The following is an 18,156-nucleotide window of genomic DNA, read 5'->3' as shown; positions in this document are numbered from 1 at the left end:
GATCTTATCAATTAAGACTTGGATTGATAGGAAGTATCATTACCAATCAATATTAAAGATCCCCTCCCTTCTGTGAAATCACTGTATTACATGTGAAAGTTCTTTCATGTAGTTTCTCAAGTGTATTTTAAATTAGTTAAAGTATCAAAAGTACAGTGATATCAATTTTACAATTAGGTAAAGAAAAACTAAATAAGAATGAAACTATCACAGGCATGACCTGATATTAGCCTCAGAAATAATTTCCTGTTTGAGTACTTGGGTAATGATTTCATACAGTACATCTATTTTGTATTTTTCTTGTACACTGATTGTTTTTGCTCTTCAATCTCACTCAGTGAAAGGAGCAACCAGCATTTAAATGTAAATACAAGACTGTAAATACTTTATGTAATTATTAGGTGAAACATTAAAAGATTAAAAAATTAAGAAAAAAGGGGGTGGAAAAATGGAAATATTTTCGAAGAATAACTTGAAGGACGGTTATGAAACATACAAACAGTTTACTGTGGACCTTTTTTTGTTCAGTATAAACATGGCTGTTTATCTGTAAAATTTTCTTAACCTTTACATAAACAAATGATAAAAATTAAGAATAAATAAATTAGGTCAGAGAGAATAAATCTGTTGGCTAGAAGAAAGATTAAAATGTGAGGATTTTTTTTTTTTTTTTTACTGGAACTGGACTAAAATGTTTTTGCTTTTCGTTCAGTAAATCTAGCGTCAAAGTGACTAAAATATGACCAAAAGTAATAAATATTTTAATGGAAAGACTCAGACTTCATTTAAAATGGCCGTCAAAATTAACACTGCAGTATTTTGATGTGTATTGTACCATGAGTTGAATGTTTTGCAAAATTTCTAAACTGTCTTTCTTTTTTTTTTTGTCCTTTGTTTCTTCCAGAGTATGATCCCTCCATACGAGTCCCGCATCACCACATCCAAACTGCTCATCGAGTCTGAGGAATACGAGGTAAAATCAAGGTTGCTGTGCTCTTGAACAGCCATCCTGTTGTTTGTCTTGGTGCGCTTGATAGTAGGAGGGGAGTCTGGCATTCGTATGTGAGTGTGCTTTTGTACTTTTCTTTCTGGTGAATAGCACTGAAGGTGAGAAGGCCATGCCTGGTCTTTATCCCCTCTAGAGTTCAGTGTCAATAATTGAAGAGTGGTATTTACGGAGGGGGACAGAGGTAAGGGCACACAGAGGAGGAGGAGGAGGAGGAGAGGGAAAAAAAAGCAAGGATGCTCCAGTGTGATGAACTGCTGCCATATCTGTGTTACAGCACCCCTCTAAATCACTCATCAATTTCCAGTATTAATGGCCTTGATTTTAGTGGCTCAGCGCCTTCAGTTCTGTGCTAAAACTCCAAACAGTCATTAATGCCTGGAGTCATTTTGTGTGATGAGTGCCACACCAGGAGCGCTTATGCAGTTTTCTGTTGTGATCCAGTGATTAATTTGTCGTCACTCTTGTTGAGTGCTTTATGGTTATCTCTGACAGGAAATGAGAGCTGTGTCCTTTTTTTCCCCTCTCACTCCCAAACTGCTCAGCTGCAGCGATATATGTGTGTTTTTAGAGGTGGGAGATGGGCTGTCAGGTGTATAAGTAAAATGACAACGTCTCGGTCCACAGTTTCTGACATGTCGTTTGTCTTCATCCTCCTGTTGGTGTCATCAAGCCAGAAACACAAACCGGGCCTTTTCAGACATGAATATTTGTGCTGTGTGTGCACAAACGCATGAACACATCCATGCTCAAATTTTCATTTTGTCTTTCAGCCATCAGCTGTGTGAAAGTTTCTGATGGAAATTGAGCTTCAGGGGGGAAGAAGAGTGGAAACAAGCTGTTTTGTGTCCGTCTCTCCCAGACTGGGACTTAGCCGGATTTGATAGGAACATCCTTTCCCTTCTCTTTCCTTCCTCTTCTCCTCAGTCACACAACAAACACTCACTCTCATTTTCTGAGCTCACTATCTCGCTCTCTGTGGATTTAAAATCCACCAACAACTCTAAACTCTGTGTTTAAGTTGTGTGTTTCCAGTCTGAAGAGTTACCAGTCTGATGGCTACCTTCTTAGCAGGGTGCCAGACTTTGACGATTTGTCTTTATTTTTTTCCCCATTGAATCCTTTGTTTGGCACAAACTGAGCCAAGGCTTTGAAAATCTGATTAATATTTTTGCCAAAGATGAACAAAGCAGTTTTATTTGTGTTTTCTTCAATTGCACAGAGCATACAACTATTTGTGGTTTATAAATAATAACAGTAGCAGAGGAAGTGCGATGGTCTTTGCCAGGACGCTCTTGTTTGTCGCTGCAGGAGGTTTAGCTCTTTGGCTGATGGACGCGGTTTGGCATCGAACATTAAATTCTTTGTGTTTTAAGCTTGAATCGAAGCGAAACAGGCATATGCCAAAATAACAATATCATACTGTGATTACATTGGCAAAATTATCTGGGTGTATGATATTACCTCATTAATTGTTGGGGGAAAAAATCCCTGTAGAGCAAGGCGGTGACAAATTAAATTACAAAAAAACGGCAATTTTTTTCCCTGAAGACTTTCAGTTGAAGGATCTTATCGTTTGTTTAATCCCTTCACCAGGTGCCAGTCAAAACAAAAACCTCACACATTAAACATATGACCTTTACCGTCTGAAGTAGCACCTCTGTGCTTTTTTCTTCAAGGTTTCTTTGTCCTTATTTCATTAAAGTGAATTAATTCCCTGTGACATTAATAAAGGTGGTCACTTCTTTAGCCCCAGTGGGCAGCCTTTGTGTTAGTTAGAGTAGGGAAGTAAGTCATAACTTTAGAAACAGTAATGAAGAAAATCCTTTTCAATTTATAGACCTGAATTTTCAGGTAAAGCTTTGCATTAAATAATTTTGATGACTGTTTTATGGTACACAGTGATGCTAGTAAATAAAAGCACATTAAAATATTTGGTGAAAAATTAAAGAACTGCACCCCTTCTTCATAAAGCAATTCAAGGCACAGTGTAGGTTTTGTGTGCATTTAAAATTTCTTTATTTTACATGGCAAAAAGTGTAAAATGTAATTTGCCATGTAAAATAAAGGCATTTCAATTACAAACAAAGCCTTCGGAGTGCGTTGGGCTGCCTTTTTAAAGGTGGGTGCAGTTTTTAAAATTTTTTACCATACATTTTTTGATTAAACCCTTATTTCCCCTCATCCAGCCACCCCTTCACCAGATGAACTTAGCAAAGCAAACCCAAAGTTTCCAAAGAGCACCTATATGTGAAACCACAACGACCCAGTAGCGCTTCCTCTCTTTTGTCCTCACATTAAAATCTATGTTTTATTCTTTATAACAGTGCTTCCCAGAGGTTGGGCCAGGGCTCATTGGTGGTGGGGATAAGTACCGAAATCTAGTCCCAACGTTGCACCAGTGTCAAGATGTCTGATATCAAACAGAATCAAAACAAAGATTTCGGTGCTGCATTTTGGTACCGCTCCACTCCAAACAACCCCCAACACTCCAAATGAATGGCACAAAATAACTTGGACTTAACGCTAGTCATGTACTATATACTGTACGGTATGAAAGCAGACAGACGCACGCTCTGTGGATCAGATCGATAAAGGAGAAACAAAAAGTTTTTCTGGTTTTTACCTAGATCAAAGTTAAGTCCATTTCCTTCTCTATTATAGTCCCATCAATGGATTTCTCTCTCCTGTAGCGGATTGTGTGTTCATTAGTTTAAGAGCAGGCCAGGGGTAAATATAGGCTCTGATTTGTGCAAGGGGGAAATTAGCATAAGTTGGTATGAACAGAAAAAATAGATTACCATGTATTATTATATTTAACTTTATGATTTATATTTACTTAAAAAAATACACAAAACATAAAAAAGAGTACTAACTTCTAACTTGTAAGAATTGTTAATTAAAATTTGTATGTTTTAGTAGGACTTACATTTTAAAGGCTCTTAGAAAATAAGTCATTAGAAAATTTAGTGAAGAGTAGAGGTTAGAGTTGTTAGAAAAAAAAAGAATTTATCAGAGTTGGGTATGGTATTATTAGTTAATTGTATGAATTTGTTCATTTTGGATTTTTACTTTTAAGATTTAATATATTTCTCAATTTAAAGTTTAAAGTTCCCTTTGCAGGTTTATTTAAGTATTTTTTGTGTCATTGACCATAATCATGTTTTCCTCCTAGAAGTGGCGATTCAGATTCTGTTTAGTTACTGGTATCATTTTAAGAGTACCGATTTAGCACCGGTATTGGAAAAAACCCAAACGATACCCAACCCTAACTGGTACACAGAGGTACTGTAGGGCAATGAGAGGCCACTGACAAAAACTAAAAAACCTAGATTTTTTTAATTGAATCGCATTTCCAGTGGTCATTACATACTTAATTACATTACATGTTGTTATTTTAACACTCAGAAATTTAAAAAACACAGCCAGAAGTTTGAGATCATGTCACCTTTTAATTGTGCATTTTGTCTGATTTATAAAGAAATGCCATGGTTTACCTCTGCTTTAAATACCTGGTTACAGTCTGTTAGTTATTTTACAATGGAACTCCATTCTCAGTTTAAAGAATATTTCAGTGTCTTTGGAGACATCAAGGCTACTAGGACAGAATTTTCTTAAAGGAGGGCTTTAAAAGGTCTTCAAAAGTATCAAAGTTAATGCCAGATTTTCTGCATATATCCTGTACCTACTAAGTTTGACTTTACAATACCATGCAATACCATATGCTTCATTTCTTCCTTATGGAAAATTCTCCTGGTCTCACACTGCTGCACACATTTAGTTGCCTCCGCAGTAGTATTGATAAAAAAGAATCAAGAGCAAATATCAATCCACATGAAAACAAAGCAGCACATATGAATGTTAGCACAGACAGTGTAACAGCTGCTGAACAACAAAACAGAACAACCCTTGTTTCAAACATTTTCAACAAACTAAGACAAGAGATCCAAAAAAAAGAAAATACATTCCAGGAGTTTCAGCCTCTTCATATTTTTCTTCTTTCTTGATTTTTATATTCATCACCTTATACTTTAAACATTTTTAAATAAACAAAGTCCATACAAAGTTCATGAGAAAAAGGTTAAAGGTCATTAGAGAGGGTGCTGACAACCTAACGGTTATATCCAGAGGCTGTTGTCTGTGACATGGACCGTCCAGGTCCAGTGTCCCCTTTCCTGCGTGTCATTCCCCATTCCATCACCAGTTCCTGACTCTCCACTGTCCCATCTACAATAGAGGCATAAAAGCTCCACAATAATTCTCTCAAAAGGCTGATTATCAGCTATTGCTAGCATTATGTCATATAATTGTTGATGTGTTTTAAATAAATCACTCTTAAAAAAACAGTTTGGTTAAGAATTCTTGAAACGTAAGTTTCATGACGCCTTCTCTTCCCTCTTCTTCAGTTTCCGGACGATGTGGATCTGTGCCACTTAATTTGGAAGCAAAATAAAAAACAACATCAACATTTTCTTTTCAAGGCTTTTCCCTGTTTATGAGAAGAAGTATTTGAATGCATGCCAAATCAGTCTGTAATTTTCATAGCTGTTAAAATTACAAAATGATTGTTGGAAATTGACTAAAGAGCTGGTTCTTGAAAGCAGCATAAGTGAGACAGATATGAGGGTAAAATCAATATGCTATTATCTCGTTTGGTGTTTGAAACATTAAATACAGTGCTAAAAGAAATTCTCAATTGATGGATACATTTAAATAAAGAGGATAAATTACAACCTGTTTGTTAGTTAAAGGATCATAGTGTTTTATCTGTGTTCATAATGACAAACATTTGTTTTACACAGGCCTTTGCTGCTTTTTACTCATGTTAGTAGATAGTAATTCTAACAAACAAGTGCAGTTAAAAGCCCAGGCTTTTATTATCTGAAGGTTTTTTTTAATTTTCTGCCTCTGTTTGGGGCAGGTGCAGTATAAAACTAGCCTTTGTCAAACAAAACTCATGTTCAGCAAAAATAGGGGGGCTAACATTGTAGATTAGCATCAGAAAGCGTGTTTAACTGTGAAACATGTTAAGGATATTTATAAAAACATTTAAATGACAAATAATACATTTGATCTTGCTTTGTAAGACACTCAGTTTCTGTCAAATTGCTGCCCGGTGGGATGTAGAGAAGAAGAAACCCTGTCAAAATGATCATTAATGAGTGTCATGCTAGTCTGTGGGCCTCAGATTGAATTATGTATTTATTTAAACCATGTGGCGATAGCAGGCCAGTAAAAAAGATGAGGCCTTAAACTGAGGGATTTTGTATTTATTTGGGTTTGAATGGGAGAAAGAAGCCATTAATGTTATTTAGGAAAAAATGGGAGACAAAAAATGACATTTTTGCCGATAGACTAAACCAGTGGTTCCCAACCTTCCATAGGACCCCCCCTACTCATATCTAGGAAAAGCTAAGCCCCCTCAGGACCCACTTGGGAAAAGTAAACATACATTTTTCTTGTGTTCAATGACTAAATAGCTCTACAGATATTCGTTTTTCAAAACCTGTCAACAACATTGTCTTTGGGCCACTCTTGGAAAATAAAATAGAGGAACTATTAACTTACAAGAACAACTCAAGCTTACAAAGTTGCAAACTTATGAGTGAAAAACTCAAAATCTTTGACTTAAATGTTGAAAATTTTCATGAACCAAAACTTTGAACTTTGAGATTTTAAGTCTTTAATAGCATACCATGTAGAAGAAAAACAGGCCAGATGAAGCTGTGTTATTATTCTGGTACTATAGGGGATTGTGGACAGGCCAGGGGCGCATATTTTTGTTAGAAAAGCCTGAAAAAGGGATTTTTGTGTAATGTGTCCCCTTTATGCTGAAGTAAGTCTGTTGGCCTAAACCTCTGCTAAATTAAATGTTTGTTTGGCAGATACTTAAGGCAGTCTTTTATAGCCAAAATATTGTTTATAAATACTGGCAGAAATTTTCACATCTGAGAAAACCAATAATTTTTTTTTTTTTTTTTACGCCAGAATCTGTCAATACTGACTTTAGGCATATAATATTGGACATCCCTGTTTATAATGCCATCTTTTTTTCTTTTTTTTAGCTTTTATGGTGGCCCTTGTACGCAGTCGTGGATTATGTTTCTAACCAGGAGTTTTAAAAAGTAAATACACATCTAAGTTTTACAACATCAGAGCTGACAGGGTCCTGAGATCGTTGATACCCCCTCAAGGGTGCGTGGATGCCAGGCTGGGATCCAATGTATTAAACTATTGCTAAAATGATCTGTTGATTTTCAATAAGATGAATACATTGCCTCTAGAAAGTGTAAAAACAGTTGTTGAAATTCCCTGTTACGTTGATATATAAAACTGAGGCATAGATATTTATTTTCATAACTTTTTCATGCAATACAATAAAAGAAATTGTGCATTTAAACAGGCATGTGAAGACTTTTTAGTGCCACGTTAAATGAACCCTTTTATAGTCTTTAGATGTCCTAATGATTTATCAGAAAAAAACAAAGGCTGTCAGCATCAATGAATACTCACGATTAATAAAGTTCAAACATTGCTGCAGTAGAATTCTTTAACTTTGATCAACTGCAAAGTCTCCCATCAGCCCCAGTGATGTAAAATAAGTCCACCACTGCTCCATAATGTCTCATTTCACTTAAAAATTCACAGACAGCTCAGTGGACAAGTCAAAAGTCAAATGCACCTTGTGTTATCAGACATTTATGTTTTTGCTCTTCCCTTTTCAATCCAGAACAATTTCCTTTTTTTCCCATTGTGAAGCTCATGGCATAATCTTCCATCTACTCAAACTCCTTATTTTCTTTCAAAATAAAAGCAGGTTTGTATCCAAACAGGACATTGATACTACTAGTTTAAGACAGTAAATAAATCTAACATGAAATAAGAGTGGTTTTAAATGCATTAAGGTCAGTTTCATTATGCAATTAATAAGGAATATTAATCAAATTGTGATATTAATTGCAGACAGCCTTGAAAAAAAACTATGCTCTTATTTCACCATCTTCTGCATAAGTATCTGCTATTTTTACTGCTTAATATAACTACATATTTTTTGGAAATTAAAATCAAGTTTTAAATTATCATAACGTACTCAATAGCATGTAAAAAATGTTTTTTTTTTTAGTCCAAGAAGTAACAAAACAGAGCCAGAAGATTTAACTCATATGTCACTTTTTCAGTAAGATTTTGTGTGATGAACAGAACGGGAGTCATGGATTGGTCCACCACCCTAATGCTACAATGATGCGAAATCACAGAACTGTTCATTTCAGTACAGTGTGTTGTTAACTGATCTTAATGCCTTTAATTGAAGTTAACAGCCATTCATATGCTATGTTTTTGTGAGGTTGTGAGGTAAATTTTTCCAATTTTTCTATCAGCCACAGTGGCCTACGGGTCATAACAGTCAGATTTGTGCCAGAAAACTGTAAATTAAATCCCAACTTTCGTCTCTCTGCTCTGGCACAGAGCCAGGCAGCTGTGTTCTGATGAGAAGGTTTTTCTCTTTCCATTTGAGAGGATTGTATTTTTGTAAATTTAGAGATTTTTTTCACGAGTGAAATTTGGCCTGGTGGTTTATAAGACAGTGCTCTATCAAACAACAAACCTTAAACACAGATTTTTTAAATCTCTTTACAGGGACTTTAATATCTTTTAAAACTGCATTTGCTTTGAGATCCCCTGTTCATAAAGTAAGAATAAGAAGGTAAATGCTTCGAGTCTCATGTTATGGTTGAATAAAAATTTTCAGGTGTCAGATTTGGCCGCAGGGCACTGAGGTTTAGAAAAGGCTGACATAGACTGTCCTTGGTTTTTAGAGTGTATGAACAAACCCATTCTGAATTTCATAGTATAATATTCTTTGTGATAACAACGCTGCCTTCAGAGAACACTTTCTCTCTCACCGTCACACACAAGCACACAGATACACATATTACCATCATCACCACCTATCACCACTGCTAATTCACTTGTCACACCTCAGACAGAGAGACAGACACCCTCCCCCGACAGCTATTAAGGTGTCTGTTTGGCATAGTTGTCACGGCAGCTGATGGTTAGTTACTTGTCGTTGTCACTCTTGTTTGCCTTTATGTTATTTATTGAACATTGTCATTTTTAAATTTAGCTCCCCATGGAGCACGGCTGGTACTTCTCTGTGTTGTTTGCAAAGTACAGTTAGCACTGACACTCCCAGGATTTATTCACTTAGCTGAACGTGTCCCTTTGTGTGTGTGTTAGTGACTTTGTGCAGCTTTCTGTGTGTTAGAGATACAGCTTGCCCTCGCTTGTAAAGTGATTTGTCTTTCTCCTGTCTCTGCTGTGCACTCTGGTAAAATGATTCTGTTAAACAAAATTGCCTGAAGATTACACACAAACGCACATACACAAGATGACCATTATAAATGAGTTCTTCCCTAAGACTTTTATTTTTTCCTAGCAGGCCTGAAAATAAAGAGGACAGCATCTTTATGGGGTCTTTGGCATGGCGTATTTGTGCTTGTCATTGTGTTGCACCCCTGTAGTTTCAGACCAATTTTTGCATTTTTTATTAGGATACTTTTTCCTCTCCCCTCCTTCCGATTTTCCCACTTTTCTCTCGAAGTACCCACTCTCTCCCCCCTTATCTTCACGGGAGTATTAATCTTGTTGTTGTTTAGAGCGTGGTGAAGCGGCTTAAAAATCTCTGAATCTTTAATCAGCCGCCCCTGGGTTGACCAGTGTAGTTAGGGAAGGAGTACAGTTGGGGATGATTTGATGGTTCATCGCGCACTTATCCTGGCTCCCAGATATCTCTTGTTCTATTTTTGTTGCTCCGAAACTGCCTGTTCTATCTGTTGTTTAATAACCCGGACAGATCTTCTCTGCTATCTCTTATATCTGGTGTTTGGCTTGAATTGCTTTGTGAGTGTGCGCGTGCCAGTGCATGTGTGGTTGTGTGTCTGTCACACTGTGATTCGATGAAAGTCAAGTAGATAATTCTGGCGCTTGGCATGAATCCATTCATCATCAGCTGGGATTAGGTGTTATTGTTTGTGTATTTTTAATCAGTCATTAATTAATTAAGGACAATGGGGTTTCAGCTGATAATTGGTCTAGCAATCAATCAAGTGACTCCATGGCACACACATCTGCACACACTCCTAACGAGGAACTCTCAATTAACCCGACGCTCCCTCAATCTACCCCACCAACTGACCTCTTTATCTCCAACGGAAGCACGTCTGCTTAATGAAAAGAGAACTCTGAAGAGTGGGAGAGGAAAAATTAGGAAGCTCTGCAGCTAATAAGACCGCCTTAACAAGAAACAAGTGCTGCTTGTTGTGCTCACTGTTGTGTGTAGCTTTGTTGATAGTGTGCCACTTTGTAGAGGTGTGTGCGCCCGTGCACGGGTACGCACATGTCTTTTTTTCCTTGCCCTTCACCACGGGTGATTGGCTAACAGTCGCCTCCAACCTGAAGTTGACAAAAATCAATACATCATCACCTGGGGGTTCACACAAACACAAAGACTCGCACACACAAACCACGACCACAGAATCTGTAAGGAGAGAAGGGGAGCAAAACAAACACACAGCCTTCTTTAGTCAAGCTCTGTTTTCTGTAATAGAAACTTCCCACAGAAAGCGACCCAGACAAAGACGTGCTGTGACAAAGGTCAGATAACATTTAGCTGCTTTTGAGGCCTCAAAGAGAGGGGACATCGGGGTTGTCCTGCTGGGTAATGCTACTATTTAGGATTTCATGCTTCATCTTTGTTTATTTAAGGATTTCTTTAAAACACTCAAACTACACCAGAGTAAACACACAATTACAACTGTGTCAAGACACAAGAAATTCAAAGGACCTGTTTCCATTGTTGTTTGTATTGTAGTACAATTCAAAACTATAAAACATTGAACTACAAGTGACATCAAGACGGCTATTAGTAAAACACTGTTTAAAGAAATATGACTGGGATGCTGATGGTCCAGCGCTTAGATCACTCCCCATGTAGGCTGTAGGCCTGAAGTGGGATGCTAGGTTCAGGGCCGACCTGCAACTCCTTTTCTGCATCTCATTTCCCAATCTCTCTCCTTGATTTCCTTCTCTGTCCACCTATATCCAATGAAAATAAAAGCAAAGGCCAAAATATGTCTTTCATAAAGAAATTTATCTAACAAATCACTCGAAAGAAATTTGTAAAATAACTTTAAAATAGTGAAGCACGATAGTTATCGGTACCGATAGATTATCCGCAAATAATGCAAACATTTTAAAGTATTTTTTAATTATAAACAGCCCATCATTACTGAAGTCTTGAGAATTCATGCATGCATTTATTTTATTTACTCCATTACCTATGGTAACATCTTAATTTGAGCTCTTTATTAAATATTGACCCATTATCATGGAAAAAAACTGCTTTGTTATTCCACAATAAATCTCAAGAAAATAACTTAAACGAACTTAATAACACAGGAAAACTGAATAAAACAAACATTGTTGATGTAGATCTAATTAGAGCATCCCTGCATCATAGTTATTTTTTTCAATATTTTCTTTTCCCAGCCACACATTTGGGACCTACTGATGACAGCTCTGCGACCCACTTTTTGGTCCTGGTCCATCAATTGTAGAGTGTTGGATAATACATAAATACTTTTAAACATTATTCTAGAGAAGATAAATTGCTGAACTGAGAACATATGAAGAGAACATTTAATGATGTGAAAATAAAATGGCTGTTGAACAGAGCAGCTAATAAAGTGATAGCCCTGCAGTTGATTTGCTTATGAGATGTGTATCTATTTTTTCCTGTAAATATGGGAACATGCTCAGACTTTTACTACACATTGAATGTTAAGGTGGTGGAAGAAATGATTGACTCGCTAATATATTTCCCCTCATGAATTATGAAAATATTAGCTTTGGCTCAACATAGTGTCAAATGTACACTTGTTGGTGTTCCACAAAAACTCCAGAGGAGGGACAATAAGATGTAAGACTGGTGGAAATAAAACATTTTAAACAGATTTGAAGAGCTATTAAACAGAACTGCTACCATTACTATTGACTAAGTAATAAAGTGACGGGTATACTGTTGGTTTTATGATAGAAATTTTGTTGTATTATTGTGTAATGTTAATGTCAAGGAAGAAAAATGCTCTGATTTTTATGTCTGTTATGTTGTAAGAGTTGGCCAAAATATCAATACTGCAGTATACTTCACTTTCATCCTGTTTGGTATTAATTCAAAACACTGGTACAACACAACACCAAATGTGCACTTTTCTACGTCTAACATTTAAATATTAGATCATTAGTGTGCAGAAAATCAAATGTCAAACTGTGCAGTGAATGAAGTCGGTGAATAGATTAAAAGGGCCATTGACCAGAGCTGCTGAAGTGACTATTGACTGTGCGATAAGCACTGGTGAGTGTGTCTATCGACGGCCATGTCTGTTGTCTTGTTGGTATCGATGGTGTTGTATACGGGATGCTGGCCCCGTAGATGCTTATCAGACCCTCTGATCACTCTGATTGATCGTGCTGCCCAGGGGATGCACAACAGAGTGTGCAACAGCAAAGTGTTTATCATCAGGTGTCTGTTTGGCAGTGTGGGAGAAGAGACTTTATGTGTGTACTAATTTTTTTCCTTAAAAGAATGAATAGAAAATAATCTCTAAGCCTTTATTTTTTTTTTCCTTTTTCTGTCTTTATTAGTTGGCTGTGGATGTGTTGGAGGGTCTTCTGGAGGAGGACGATGAGGTTGTCCAGGTAAGTAGTAAAAAAACGTTTAAATGATAAAGTTAATGGACTGCTGTTGATTATCTTTTTAAGATGTTTTTAAAGAATTCTTACTTTACCTCAAGGTTAAGACGCAAAGAATCTTCTGCTTTTTAATAACAGAGGTGGTGGTAAAAAAATCTCAGTACCACAGTTTATCTCTGTCATGTCGTCTGTGATATAATTATTAAACTGCTAGGGCCAAATCTTGATATTTTTATTAAAGAAGATTAAAAAAATGCTGTCAAGAATTTCCCGCCAATTTGACCCACCGTCAAACCACTTCATCTTTCTTCTTGGTTTGGCTTTTAAAATAAATCAGGGTAACCTGAACTAAATTTAATTGACCAAAGAGTAAAAAGACAGTGGGATATGAGATGTTTTCATATAGTGCATTTGCACAACAGCGCCGTAGCTAAGCTCTGCAACATTTAGGCTAAGCCATGAAACATACATGTTGATACAGTGACTGTGTGTCTGTTCACACTCACTTCAGCATTGAGGGACGTTGAGAGAGCACAACACAGTGGGAGCCCCATAAACCCCCTCAAACTACATAGTCAAGAGAGTTAAATAAATGCCAGAGTAAAATTAACAATGACAGTGTTAAATCTAATGCTAGAAAAGTGTGTGTGTATCCACTTACATGAGTGTTAATTTCACACTTTTCAAAGTGTTAATTTCTTTAACACTGAACCAGAGTAATTCCAGCGCTGTGCACAACATAATCAGCAGTGTTAATTCAACTACCATAATGTCAAATTTTACACTTTTTCTGAGATATGTAATTTTTTTAATTAATTAATTTGAGGTATGTATTATTTTAGTTATTTACACAGTGCAAAGCACTAGGGTTGACACCTTTCATTTGACTGGTCAGATGGTTGGTCAGTATGCCCTCATCCGATCAAGATTGCTGTTCGTCGGTTGGTCACATGCATGCAAAACTGCGGAGCTTGCAGCTGACTGACAGACGTAGCAGGGGAGAGAGAGAGGAGCAATGCTGGGCAGTACAGGCAGAGGGGCACACAAAGTGATGCAGATAGGGTTGTAAATAACTTGTAAATAACAGGTCTTAGTCTCAACACGAACATGCAGGCTTTTTGTAGGCTACTGAAGTGACACTACTGAGTGTCTATGCTCTGTCCTCTGTCAGAGCCCAACTCCCGTGACCTGTTTAATTCACCAGTCAGTAAATAGGGGGTGTATATATAAATAAATAAATAAATATATATATATAAGCAGATAAAGAGCAAAGAGAGTAAAGACAATGTTTCTTCATCATTTAGTCACGACCAGCAGATTTTTCCCTTCACCTCAGTAAATTAATGCTGCATGTGGTCTGATATATGCTCATGAATGACACAGTGCCATCTGGATTAAGTGATCTTGTTAATTGTTATCATTGTAAGTTAATACAAACAGTTATCTGAGGATATTTTGTAGGCTATGATGCCAAAAATTTATCTTGCTGTGCTCAAGGAAGTTATATAATTAAAGGTAGGTGCACACTGATTGTTGCTGGGTCAGCTGTTACTTTAGTACAACAAAATGAGGCTGAAAATAATCAAAAGTGCCTCATAAATCTATTTAGGTTGACTTTTAAGGTCATCCAGACTACCAGAGAGTGCAATGAGGAGCCTGTTACTGATTAAGCTGTTCTTTTTGTTTATCTTTTTTACCTGCATGACCAATCGATTGGTCGGTGTGTGGGTGTAATTTCGGTCAACCAAGATTTTCTTTGACTACAGCCCTACAAAGAACTTTCTATATTTAAGAAAGATTGCAACCTTGCATTGGACAACTGTGGTAAGTAAGATATCATAGTAACAAATGAGCAAACAGACTGATGCAGTGCTAAAATGTGCCCTGAGTTAAAAGCCTGCACCCCTCCCTTTATTCTGGACCATCTCCTACTACAGACAGGAAGTGACCAACTTAGTGGATAACTACACTCATGGTGCAGAAGAGTTTAACATAAAAAACAACAATAATTCACTGGGGACCTAGCAGTGATCACCGAACAACATACAAGTGCATCTAGAAACAGCTAGAAAACATCTAAACACTCTGCCCAAGGGCATGATGAGAAAAATGCCAGATCTGAAATGGCAGTTGGCAGCGCTTAGATCCATTGACTCTGTACAGAGTTGGTTTAACACTGAATGGATCAACACTATCCGATGACTCTAATACTGAAGACCATTTAACACATAATGGAGTTAAAATTACACGTTGAGGTTTAAAATCAACTCTGAAATGTTTAACAGTGAGAATTCAACACTTGTTTTTGGCTGTGTTTAGTAAAAGGTGAAAGATGGACACATTATAAAACCTGAAACCTGAACTTACTTGCATCTAATACATTCCTTAATCCTGCACTTTATCAACTTAAAGACATTTTATATTTATCAGTTAATCAGATTTTGTGATGTGTTGTTATGTGTAGGTTGTTTGCAGGGGATTTCACTTCACAGTAAACAACTCCAGATGGGGGGCAGGAAGTGATTTCAGCATAAAGAAGCACTATCAAATTGCCAATGTTTTATGCTGTTTTAAACTGTGTGTACCATTCATATTGAAAACAAAAACAAAAACAAAAAAAACCTCAAACAACTTTTGTGTCTGGAAAGTAGGGACACATTCAGGTGAAAAAGTTTAGAAGGCTCACAGAGACGAGCAGAGTCAGACAGTGCTCACATAAGGTGCGATTCCACCAAGGAGTCTTGTTTCTTTCTAAACCCTGATCTTACTTGTGTTTCCACAGCCAATGCTGTCCCAGTCTCAGCTGTCGCAAGGAAAATCCATCTCTTTTTAGAGATCTGAATCATTTAGCTGGAGCCAGTCTTTTGACTTCCAATCAGCTCTTCATTTGGAACCAGCTTTTTTTTTAAACTGTTTATCAATTTTCCAAAATGACGGATGGAAGCTCATTCTTCAACAGGTACCAGCTCCAGTGGTTCATGCTAAAGAGCCATTTCATTGAGCAGACTCACTCATGAACAATACCGTATTACTTGGTTGATTACTCCACCAGGTATATTTGGTTTATAGACCCTTCGATTAAAAGTGTTTGTGCTTCAATAAGGGCAAAAAGCAGTTAGAGAGGGGTAGCTAGCCTCCTAGCTCAGTACAAGATTCCTCAAGACTCTTGTCTTCTTTCATGTGGCTAGACTTGTAGTAGGAGGTCTGCAAGACAAAATTATCTGTGATATTGATTGTGAGGTAAATCTGTTAACCTGGAGGGAGGGGGGGGGGCTGAGAATGGCATTGCACCCCTAGCTTTAGCATAGTTGTTTCATCCTACGTGCCAGACATGTGAAACATCCATATGTCTGTTTGTTTGGTGCTCATACAAACAATCCCAACATCCAATCAGAGCTTTTTACTCTAAGTGAACTGTTTTCTGAGTGATGTGTGCTTAAGAGTGTGTTATTCTTCATTGGACAGGATTAAATGATTAAGAGCTTTGTTTCTGTGTCCCCTTGCGGACAGTCTTATTACAGCGATACAGTGGCCACTGTTGCATCAGACCCATATAAAGGCAAATCTGTCATTACCCCTGTGGGAAGGAGAAAGCAACTAAGGTTTAGTGCTGAGCCACTGTTTACCTATGTGCACAATGGAGTGTCTGTACACTCAGACTTTTGCATTACCTCCTGTCAACACTTGCATGCTCACTGGCAGTGTATGACTGAGAACTTAAATGCCTGTTAGAGAAAGGTGTAAATGGCAGTATTTAGTAGGAACTATGTGCTGTCACTCTGCTTCAAATCCCCAGTGTTAGCAGCAGAGAAAGTGAAGGTGTGCCACTGAGTGTCAGATGGAAGAGCACAGCAGCATCTCTTTCCCCCCTCTCTCCCCCTCAGGCTCAGCCTCCCACACACACCCTTCAGCTGACAGATTGAGAGCAGTCATCGGGGGTCTGAACTTTTAAACTCGCTCCAGAGAGACACAGCTGTGACTCTTGATTTAGGAAGGCCTACAGCCAGTCGCACGCAGATTGTAGTGGTCCAAAAGTTTTTTTTTTTTTTTTTTTTTTGTAGGATCATATCAGAGTTCTTTTGCTGGAGTTGTATTTTATGAACTGTTTGACTGACACATTTACTACACTCTCTCCCTCTCTCTTCATTTTCCCTCTTTGTCTTATTTCCTCTTAAGTGCGGCTCATAAAGTCGTTAGCTCTCGCCTCCGTCTCCTTGCTCTTGTGTATCTCAAAGTTGGAACCTTACTTACAAAATGTTAAGTCTGCACAAACAACTCAGCCAGCTCCTTGCAAATCTTGTTTCAAAGGTGTTCCATTCATTCATGATGCGTTTGTTCTTCCTTCAGCAGCACCATATGGGAACTAAGATGTGCCGTCACTTTGAAATAACAATAGTCCCAGCGATTTGATTGACAGACGCAGCATTTATTTTATTATTTGTGTCTCTGTCTGGGGTTGTGGTCGGGTAGAGTGAGAGTGGATTCTCTGAAGTTCTTAATTAGATAACTTTCTCATATTTTAATTTTGAGTTAAGATGCAAAAGCCATTGTTATCACACACTGAAATACTTCACATTGGACCATCTGTAGAGAATATTTCTGCCTTGTTCTTGTTTTTTGAAGGCATGCAGCGGTTCTCATTTGTGGAGAAGTTGAGATTTTGAATTGGGTGACCCAATTTCACTCTTTCTCTCTTGAATATATACATATCTATACACAAAACACACTTTTTCGGGGGCCCTGCATTCACAGAAAATGTTTCAGTGATAAAAAATGTCACACTGCCTGTTCTGCAACATTACTTCATTTATCCGGTTCTGCTGTTGTTCTGATAAGTATGGCTGCAGGGGGTAGCCTCCCACTCAGCATGCTGAGCGGCATTTCTGAATTCAGTGTGGCATGCCTTGATGTGTTTGTTAGCTAAATGGTTGATTTGGCAGAGGTGCGGGTCCCCTCTGCCTCTGCCCTCCATGAATAATAAATAAAGCTAATATTTGTATCTTGGTGCTTGAAAGAACAGTGGGTGGATGATCTTTGGCCTTGGATGAGAGGCGCGCACACACACCTCCAAGTTCCCTGAGAGTTGGACGTGATCGTTTTGAGAGGTGGAAGAGCAGAGAGAGCAGTGTTATGATTACGTAGGAGAAAAAGACTGATTATGGAAGAGAGGGAAAGCGAGCTGAATCTGATGTGTTTCAGAATACTAATTCACTTAGAAACACATTACTCCATTCACTGTTATAGCTTAAGTGGCAGAGCTGAGGCCATAAAGACCACACACTACATGGCGGAGCCATGCATGATCAGACAAATTCACCATGTTGGTTAGATATTCGTATCTCTGATAGGTATACTGAGCAAAAACTCACTAGATGTCTGCAATTTGAGAAAGTTTT

General features: G+C 37.7%; 1 protein-coding gene across 2 annotated transcripts in view; it reads left to right on the top strand.

Annotated features, from left to right (window-relative positions):
* Positions 1 to 18,156, top strand: part of si:dkey-12j5.1 (probable assembly chaperone of rpl4) — a 55,838-nt gene that overhangs the window by 20,640 nt on the left and 17,042 nt on the right. For both annotated transcript variants that reach the window (XM_041793853.1, XM_041793852.1), the window contains exons 8-9: positions 905 to 973; positions 12,713 to 12,766. In XM_041793853.1, coding sequence (XP_041649787.1) covers positions 905 to 973; positions 12,713 to 12,766 — 123 coding nt within the window. The remainder of the gene's footprint in view (positions 1 to 904; positions 974 to 12,712; positions 12,767 to 18,156) is intronic.

Source organism: Cheilinus undulatus, linkage group 8 (genome assembly GCF_018320785.1).
Source record: "Cheilinus undulatus linkage group 8, ASM1832078v1, whole genome shotgun sequence".
Taxonomy (NCBI): domain Eukaryota; kingdom Metazoa; phylum Chordata; class Actinopteri; order Labriformes; family Labridae; genus Cheilinus; species Cheilinus undulatus.
Note: the sequence above shows the minus strand (reverse complement) of the source record. Positions and strands in the feature narration are given on the sequence as shown.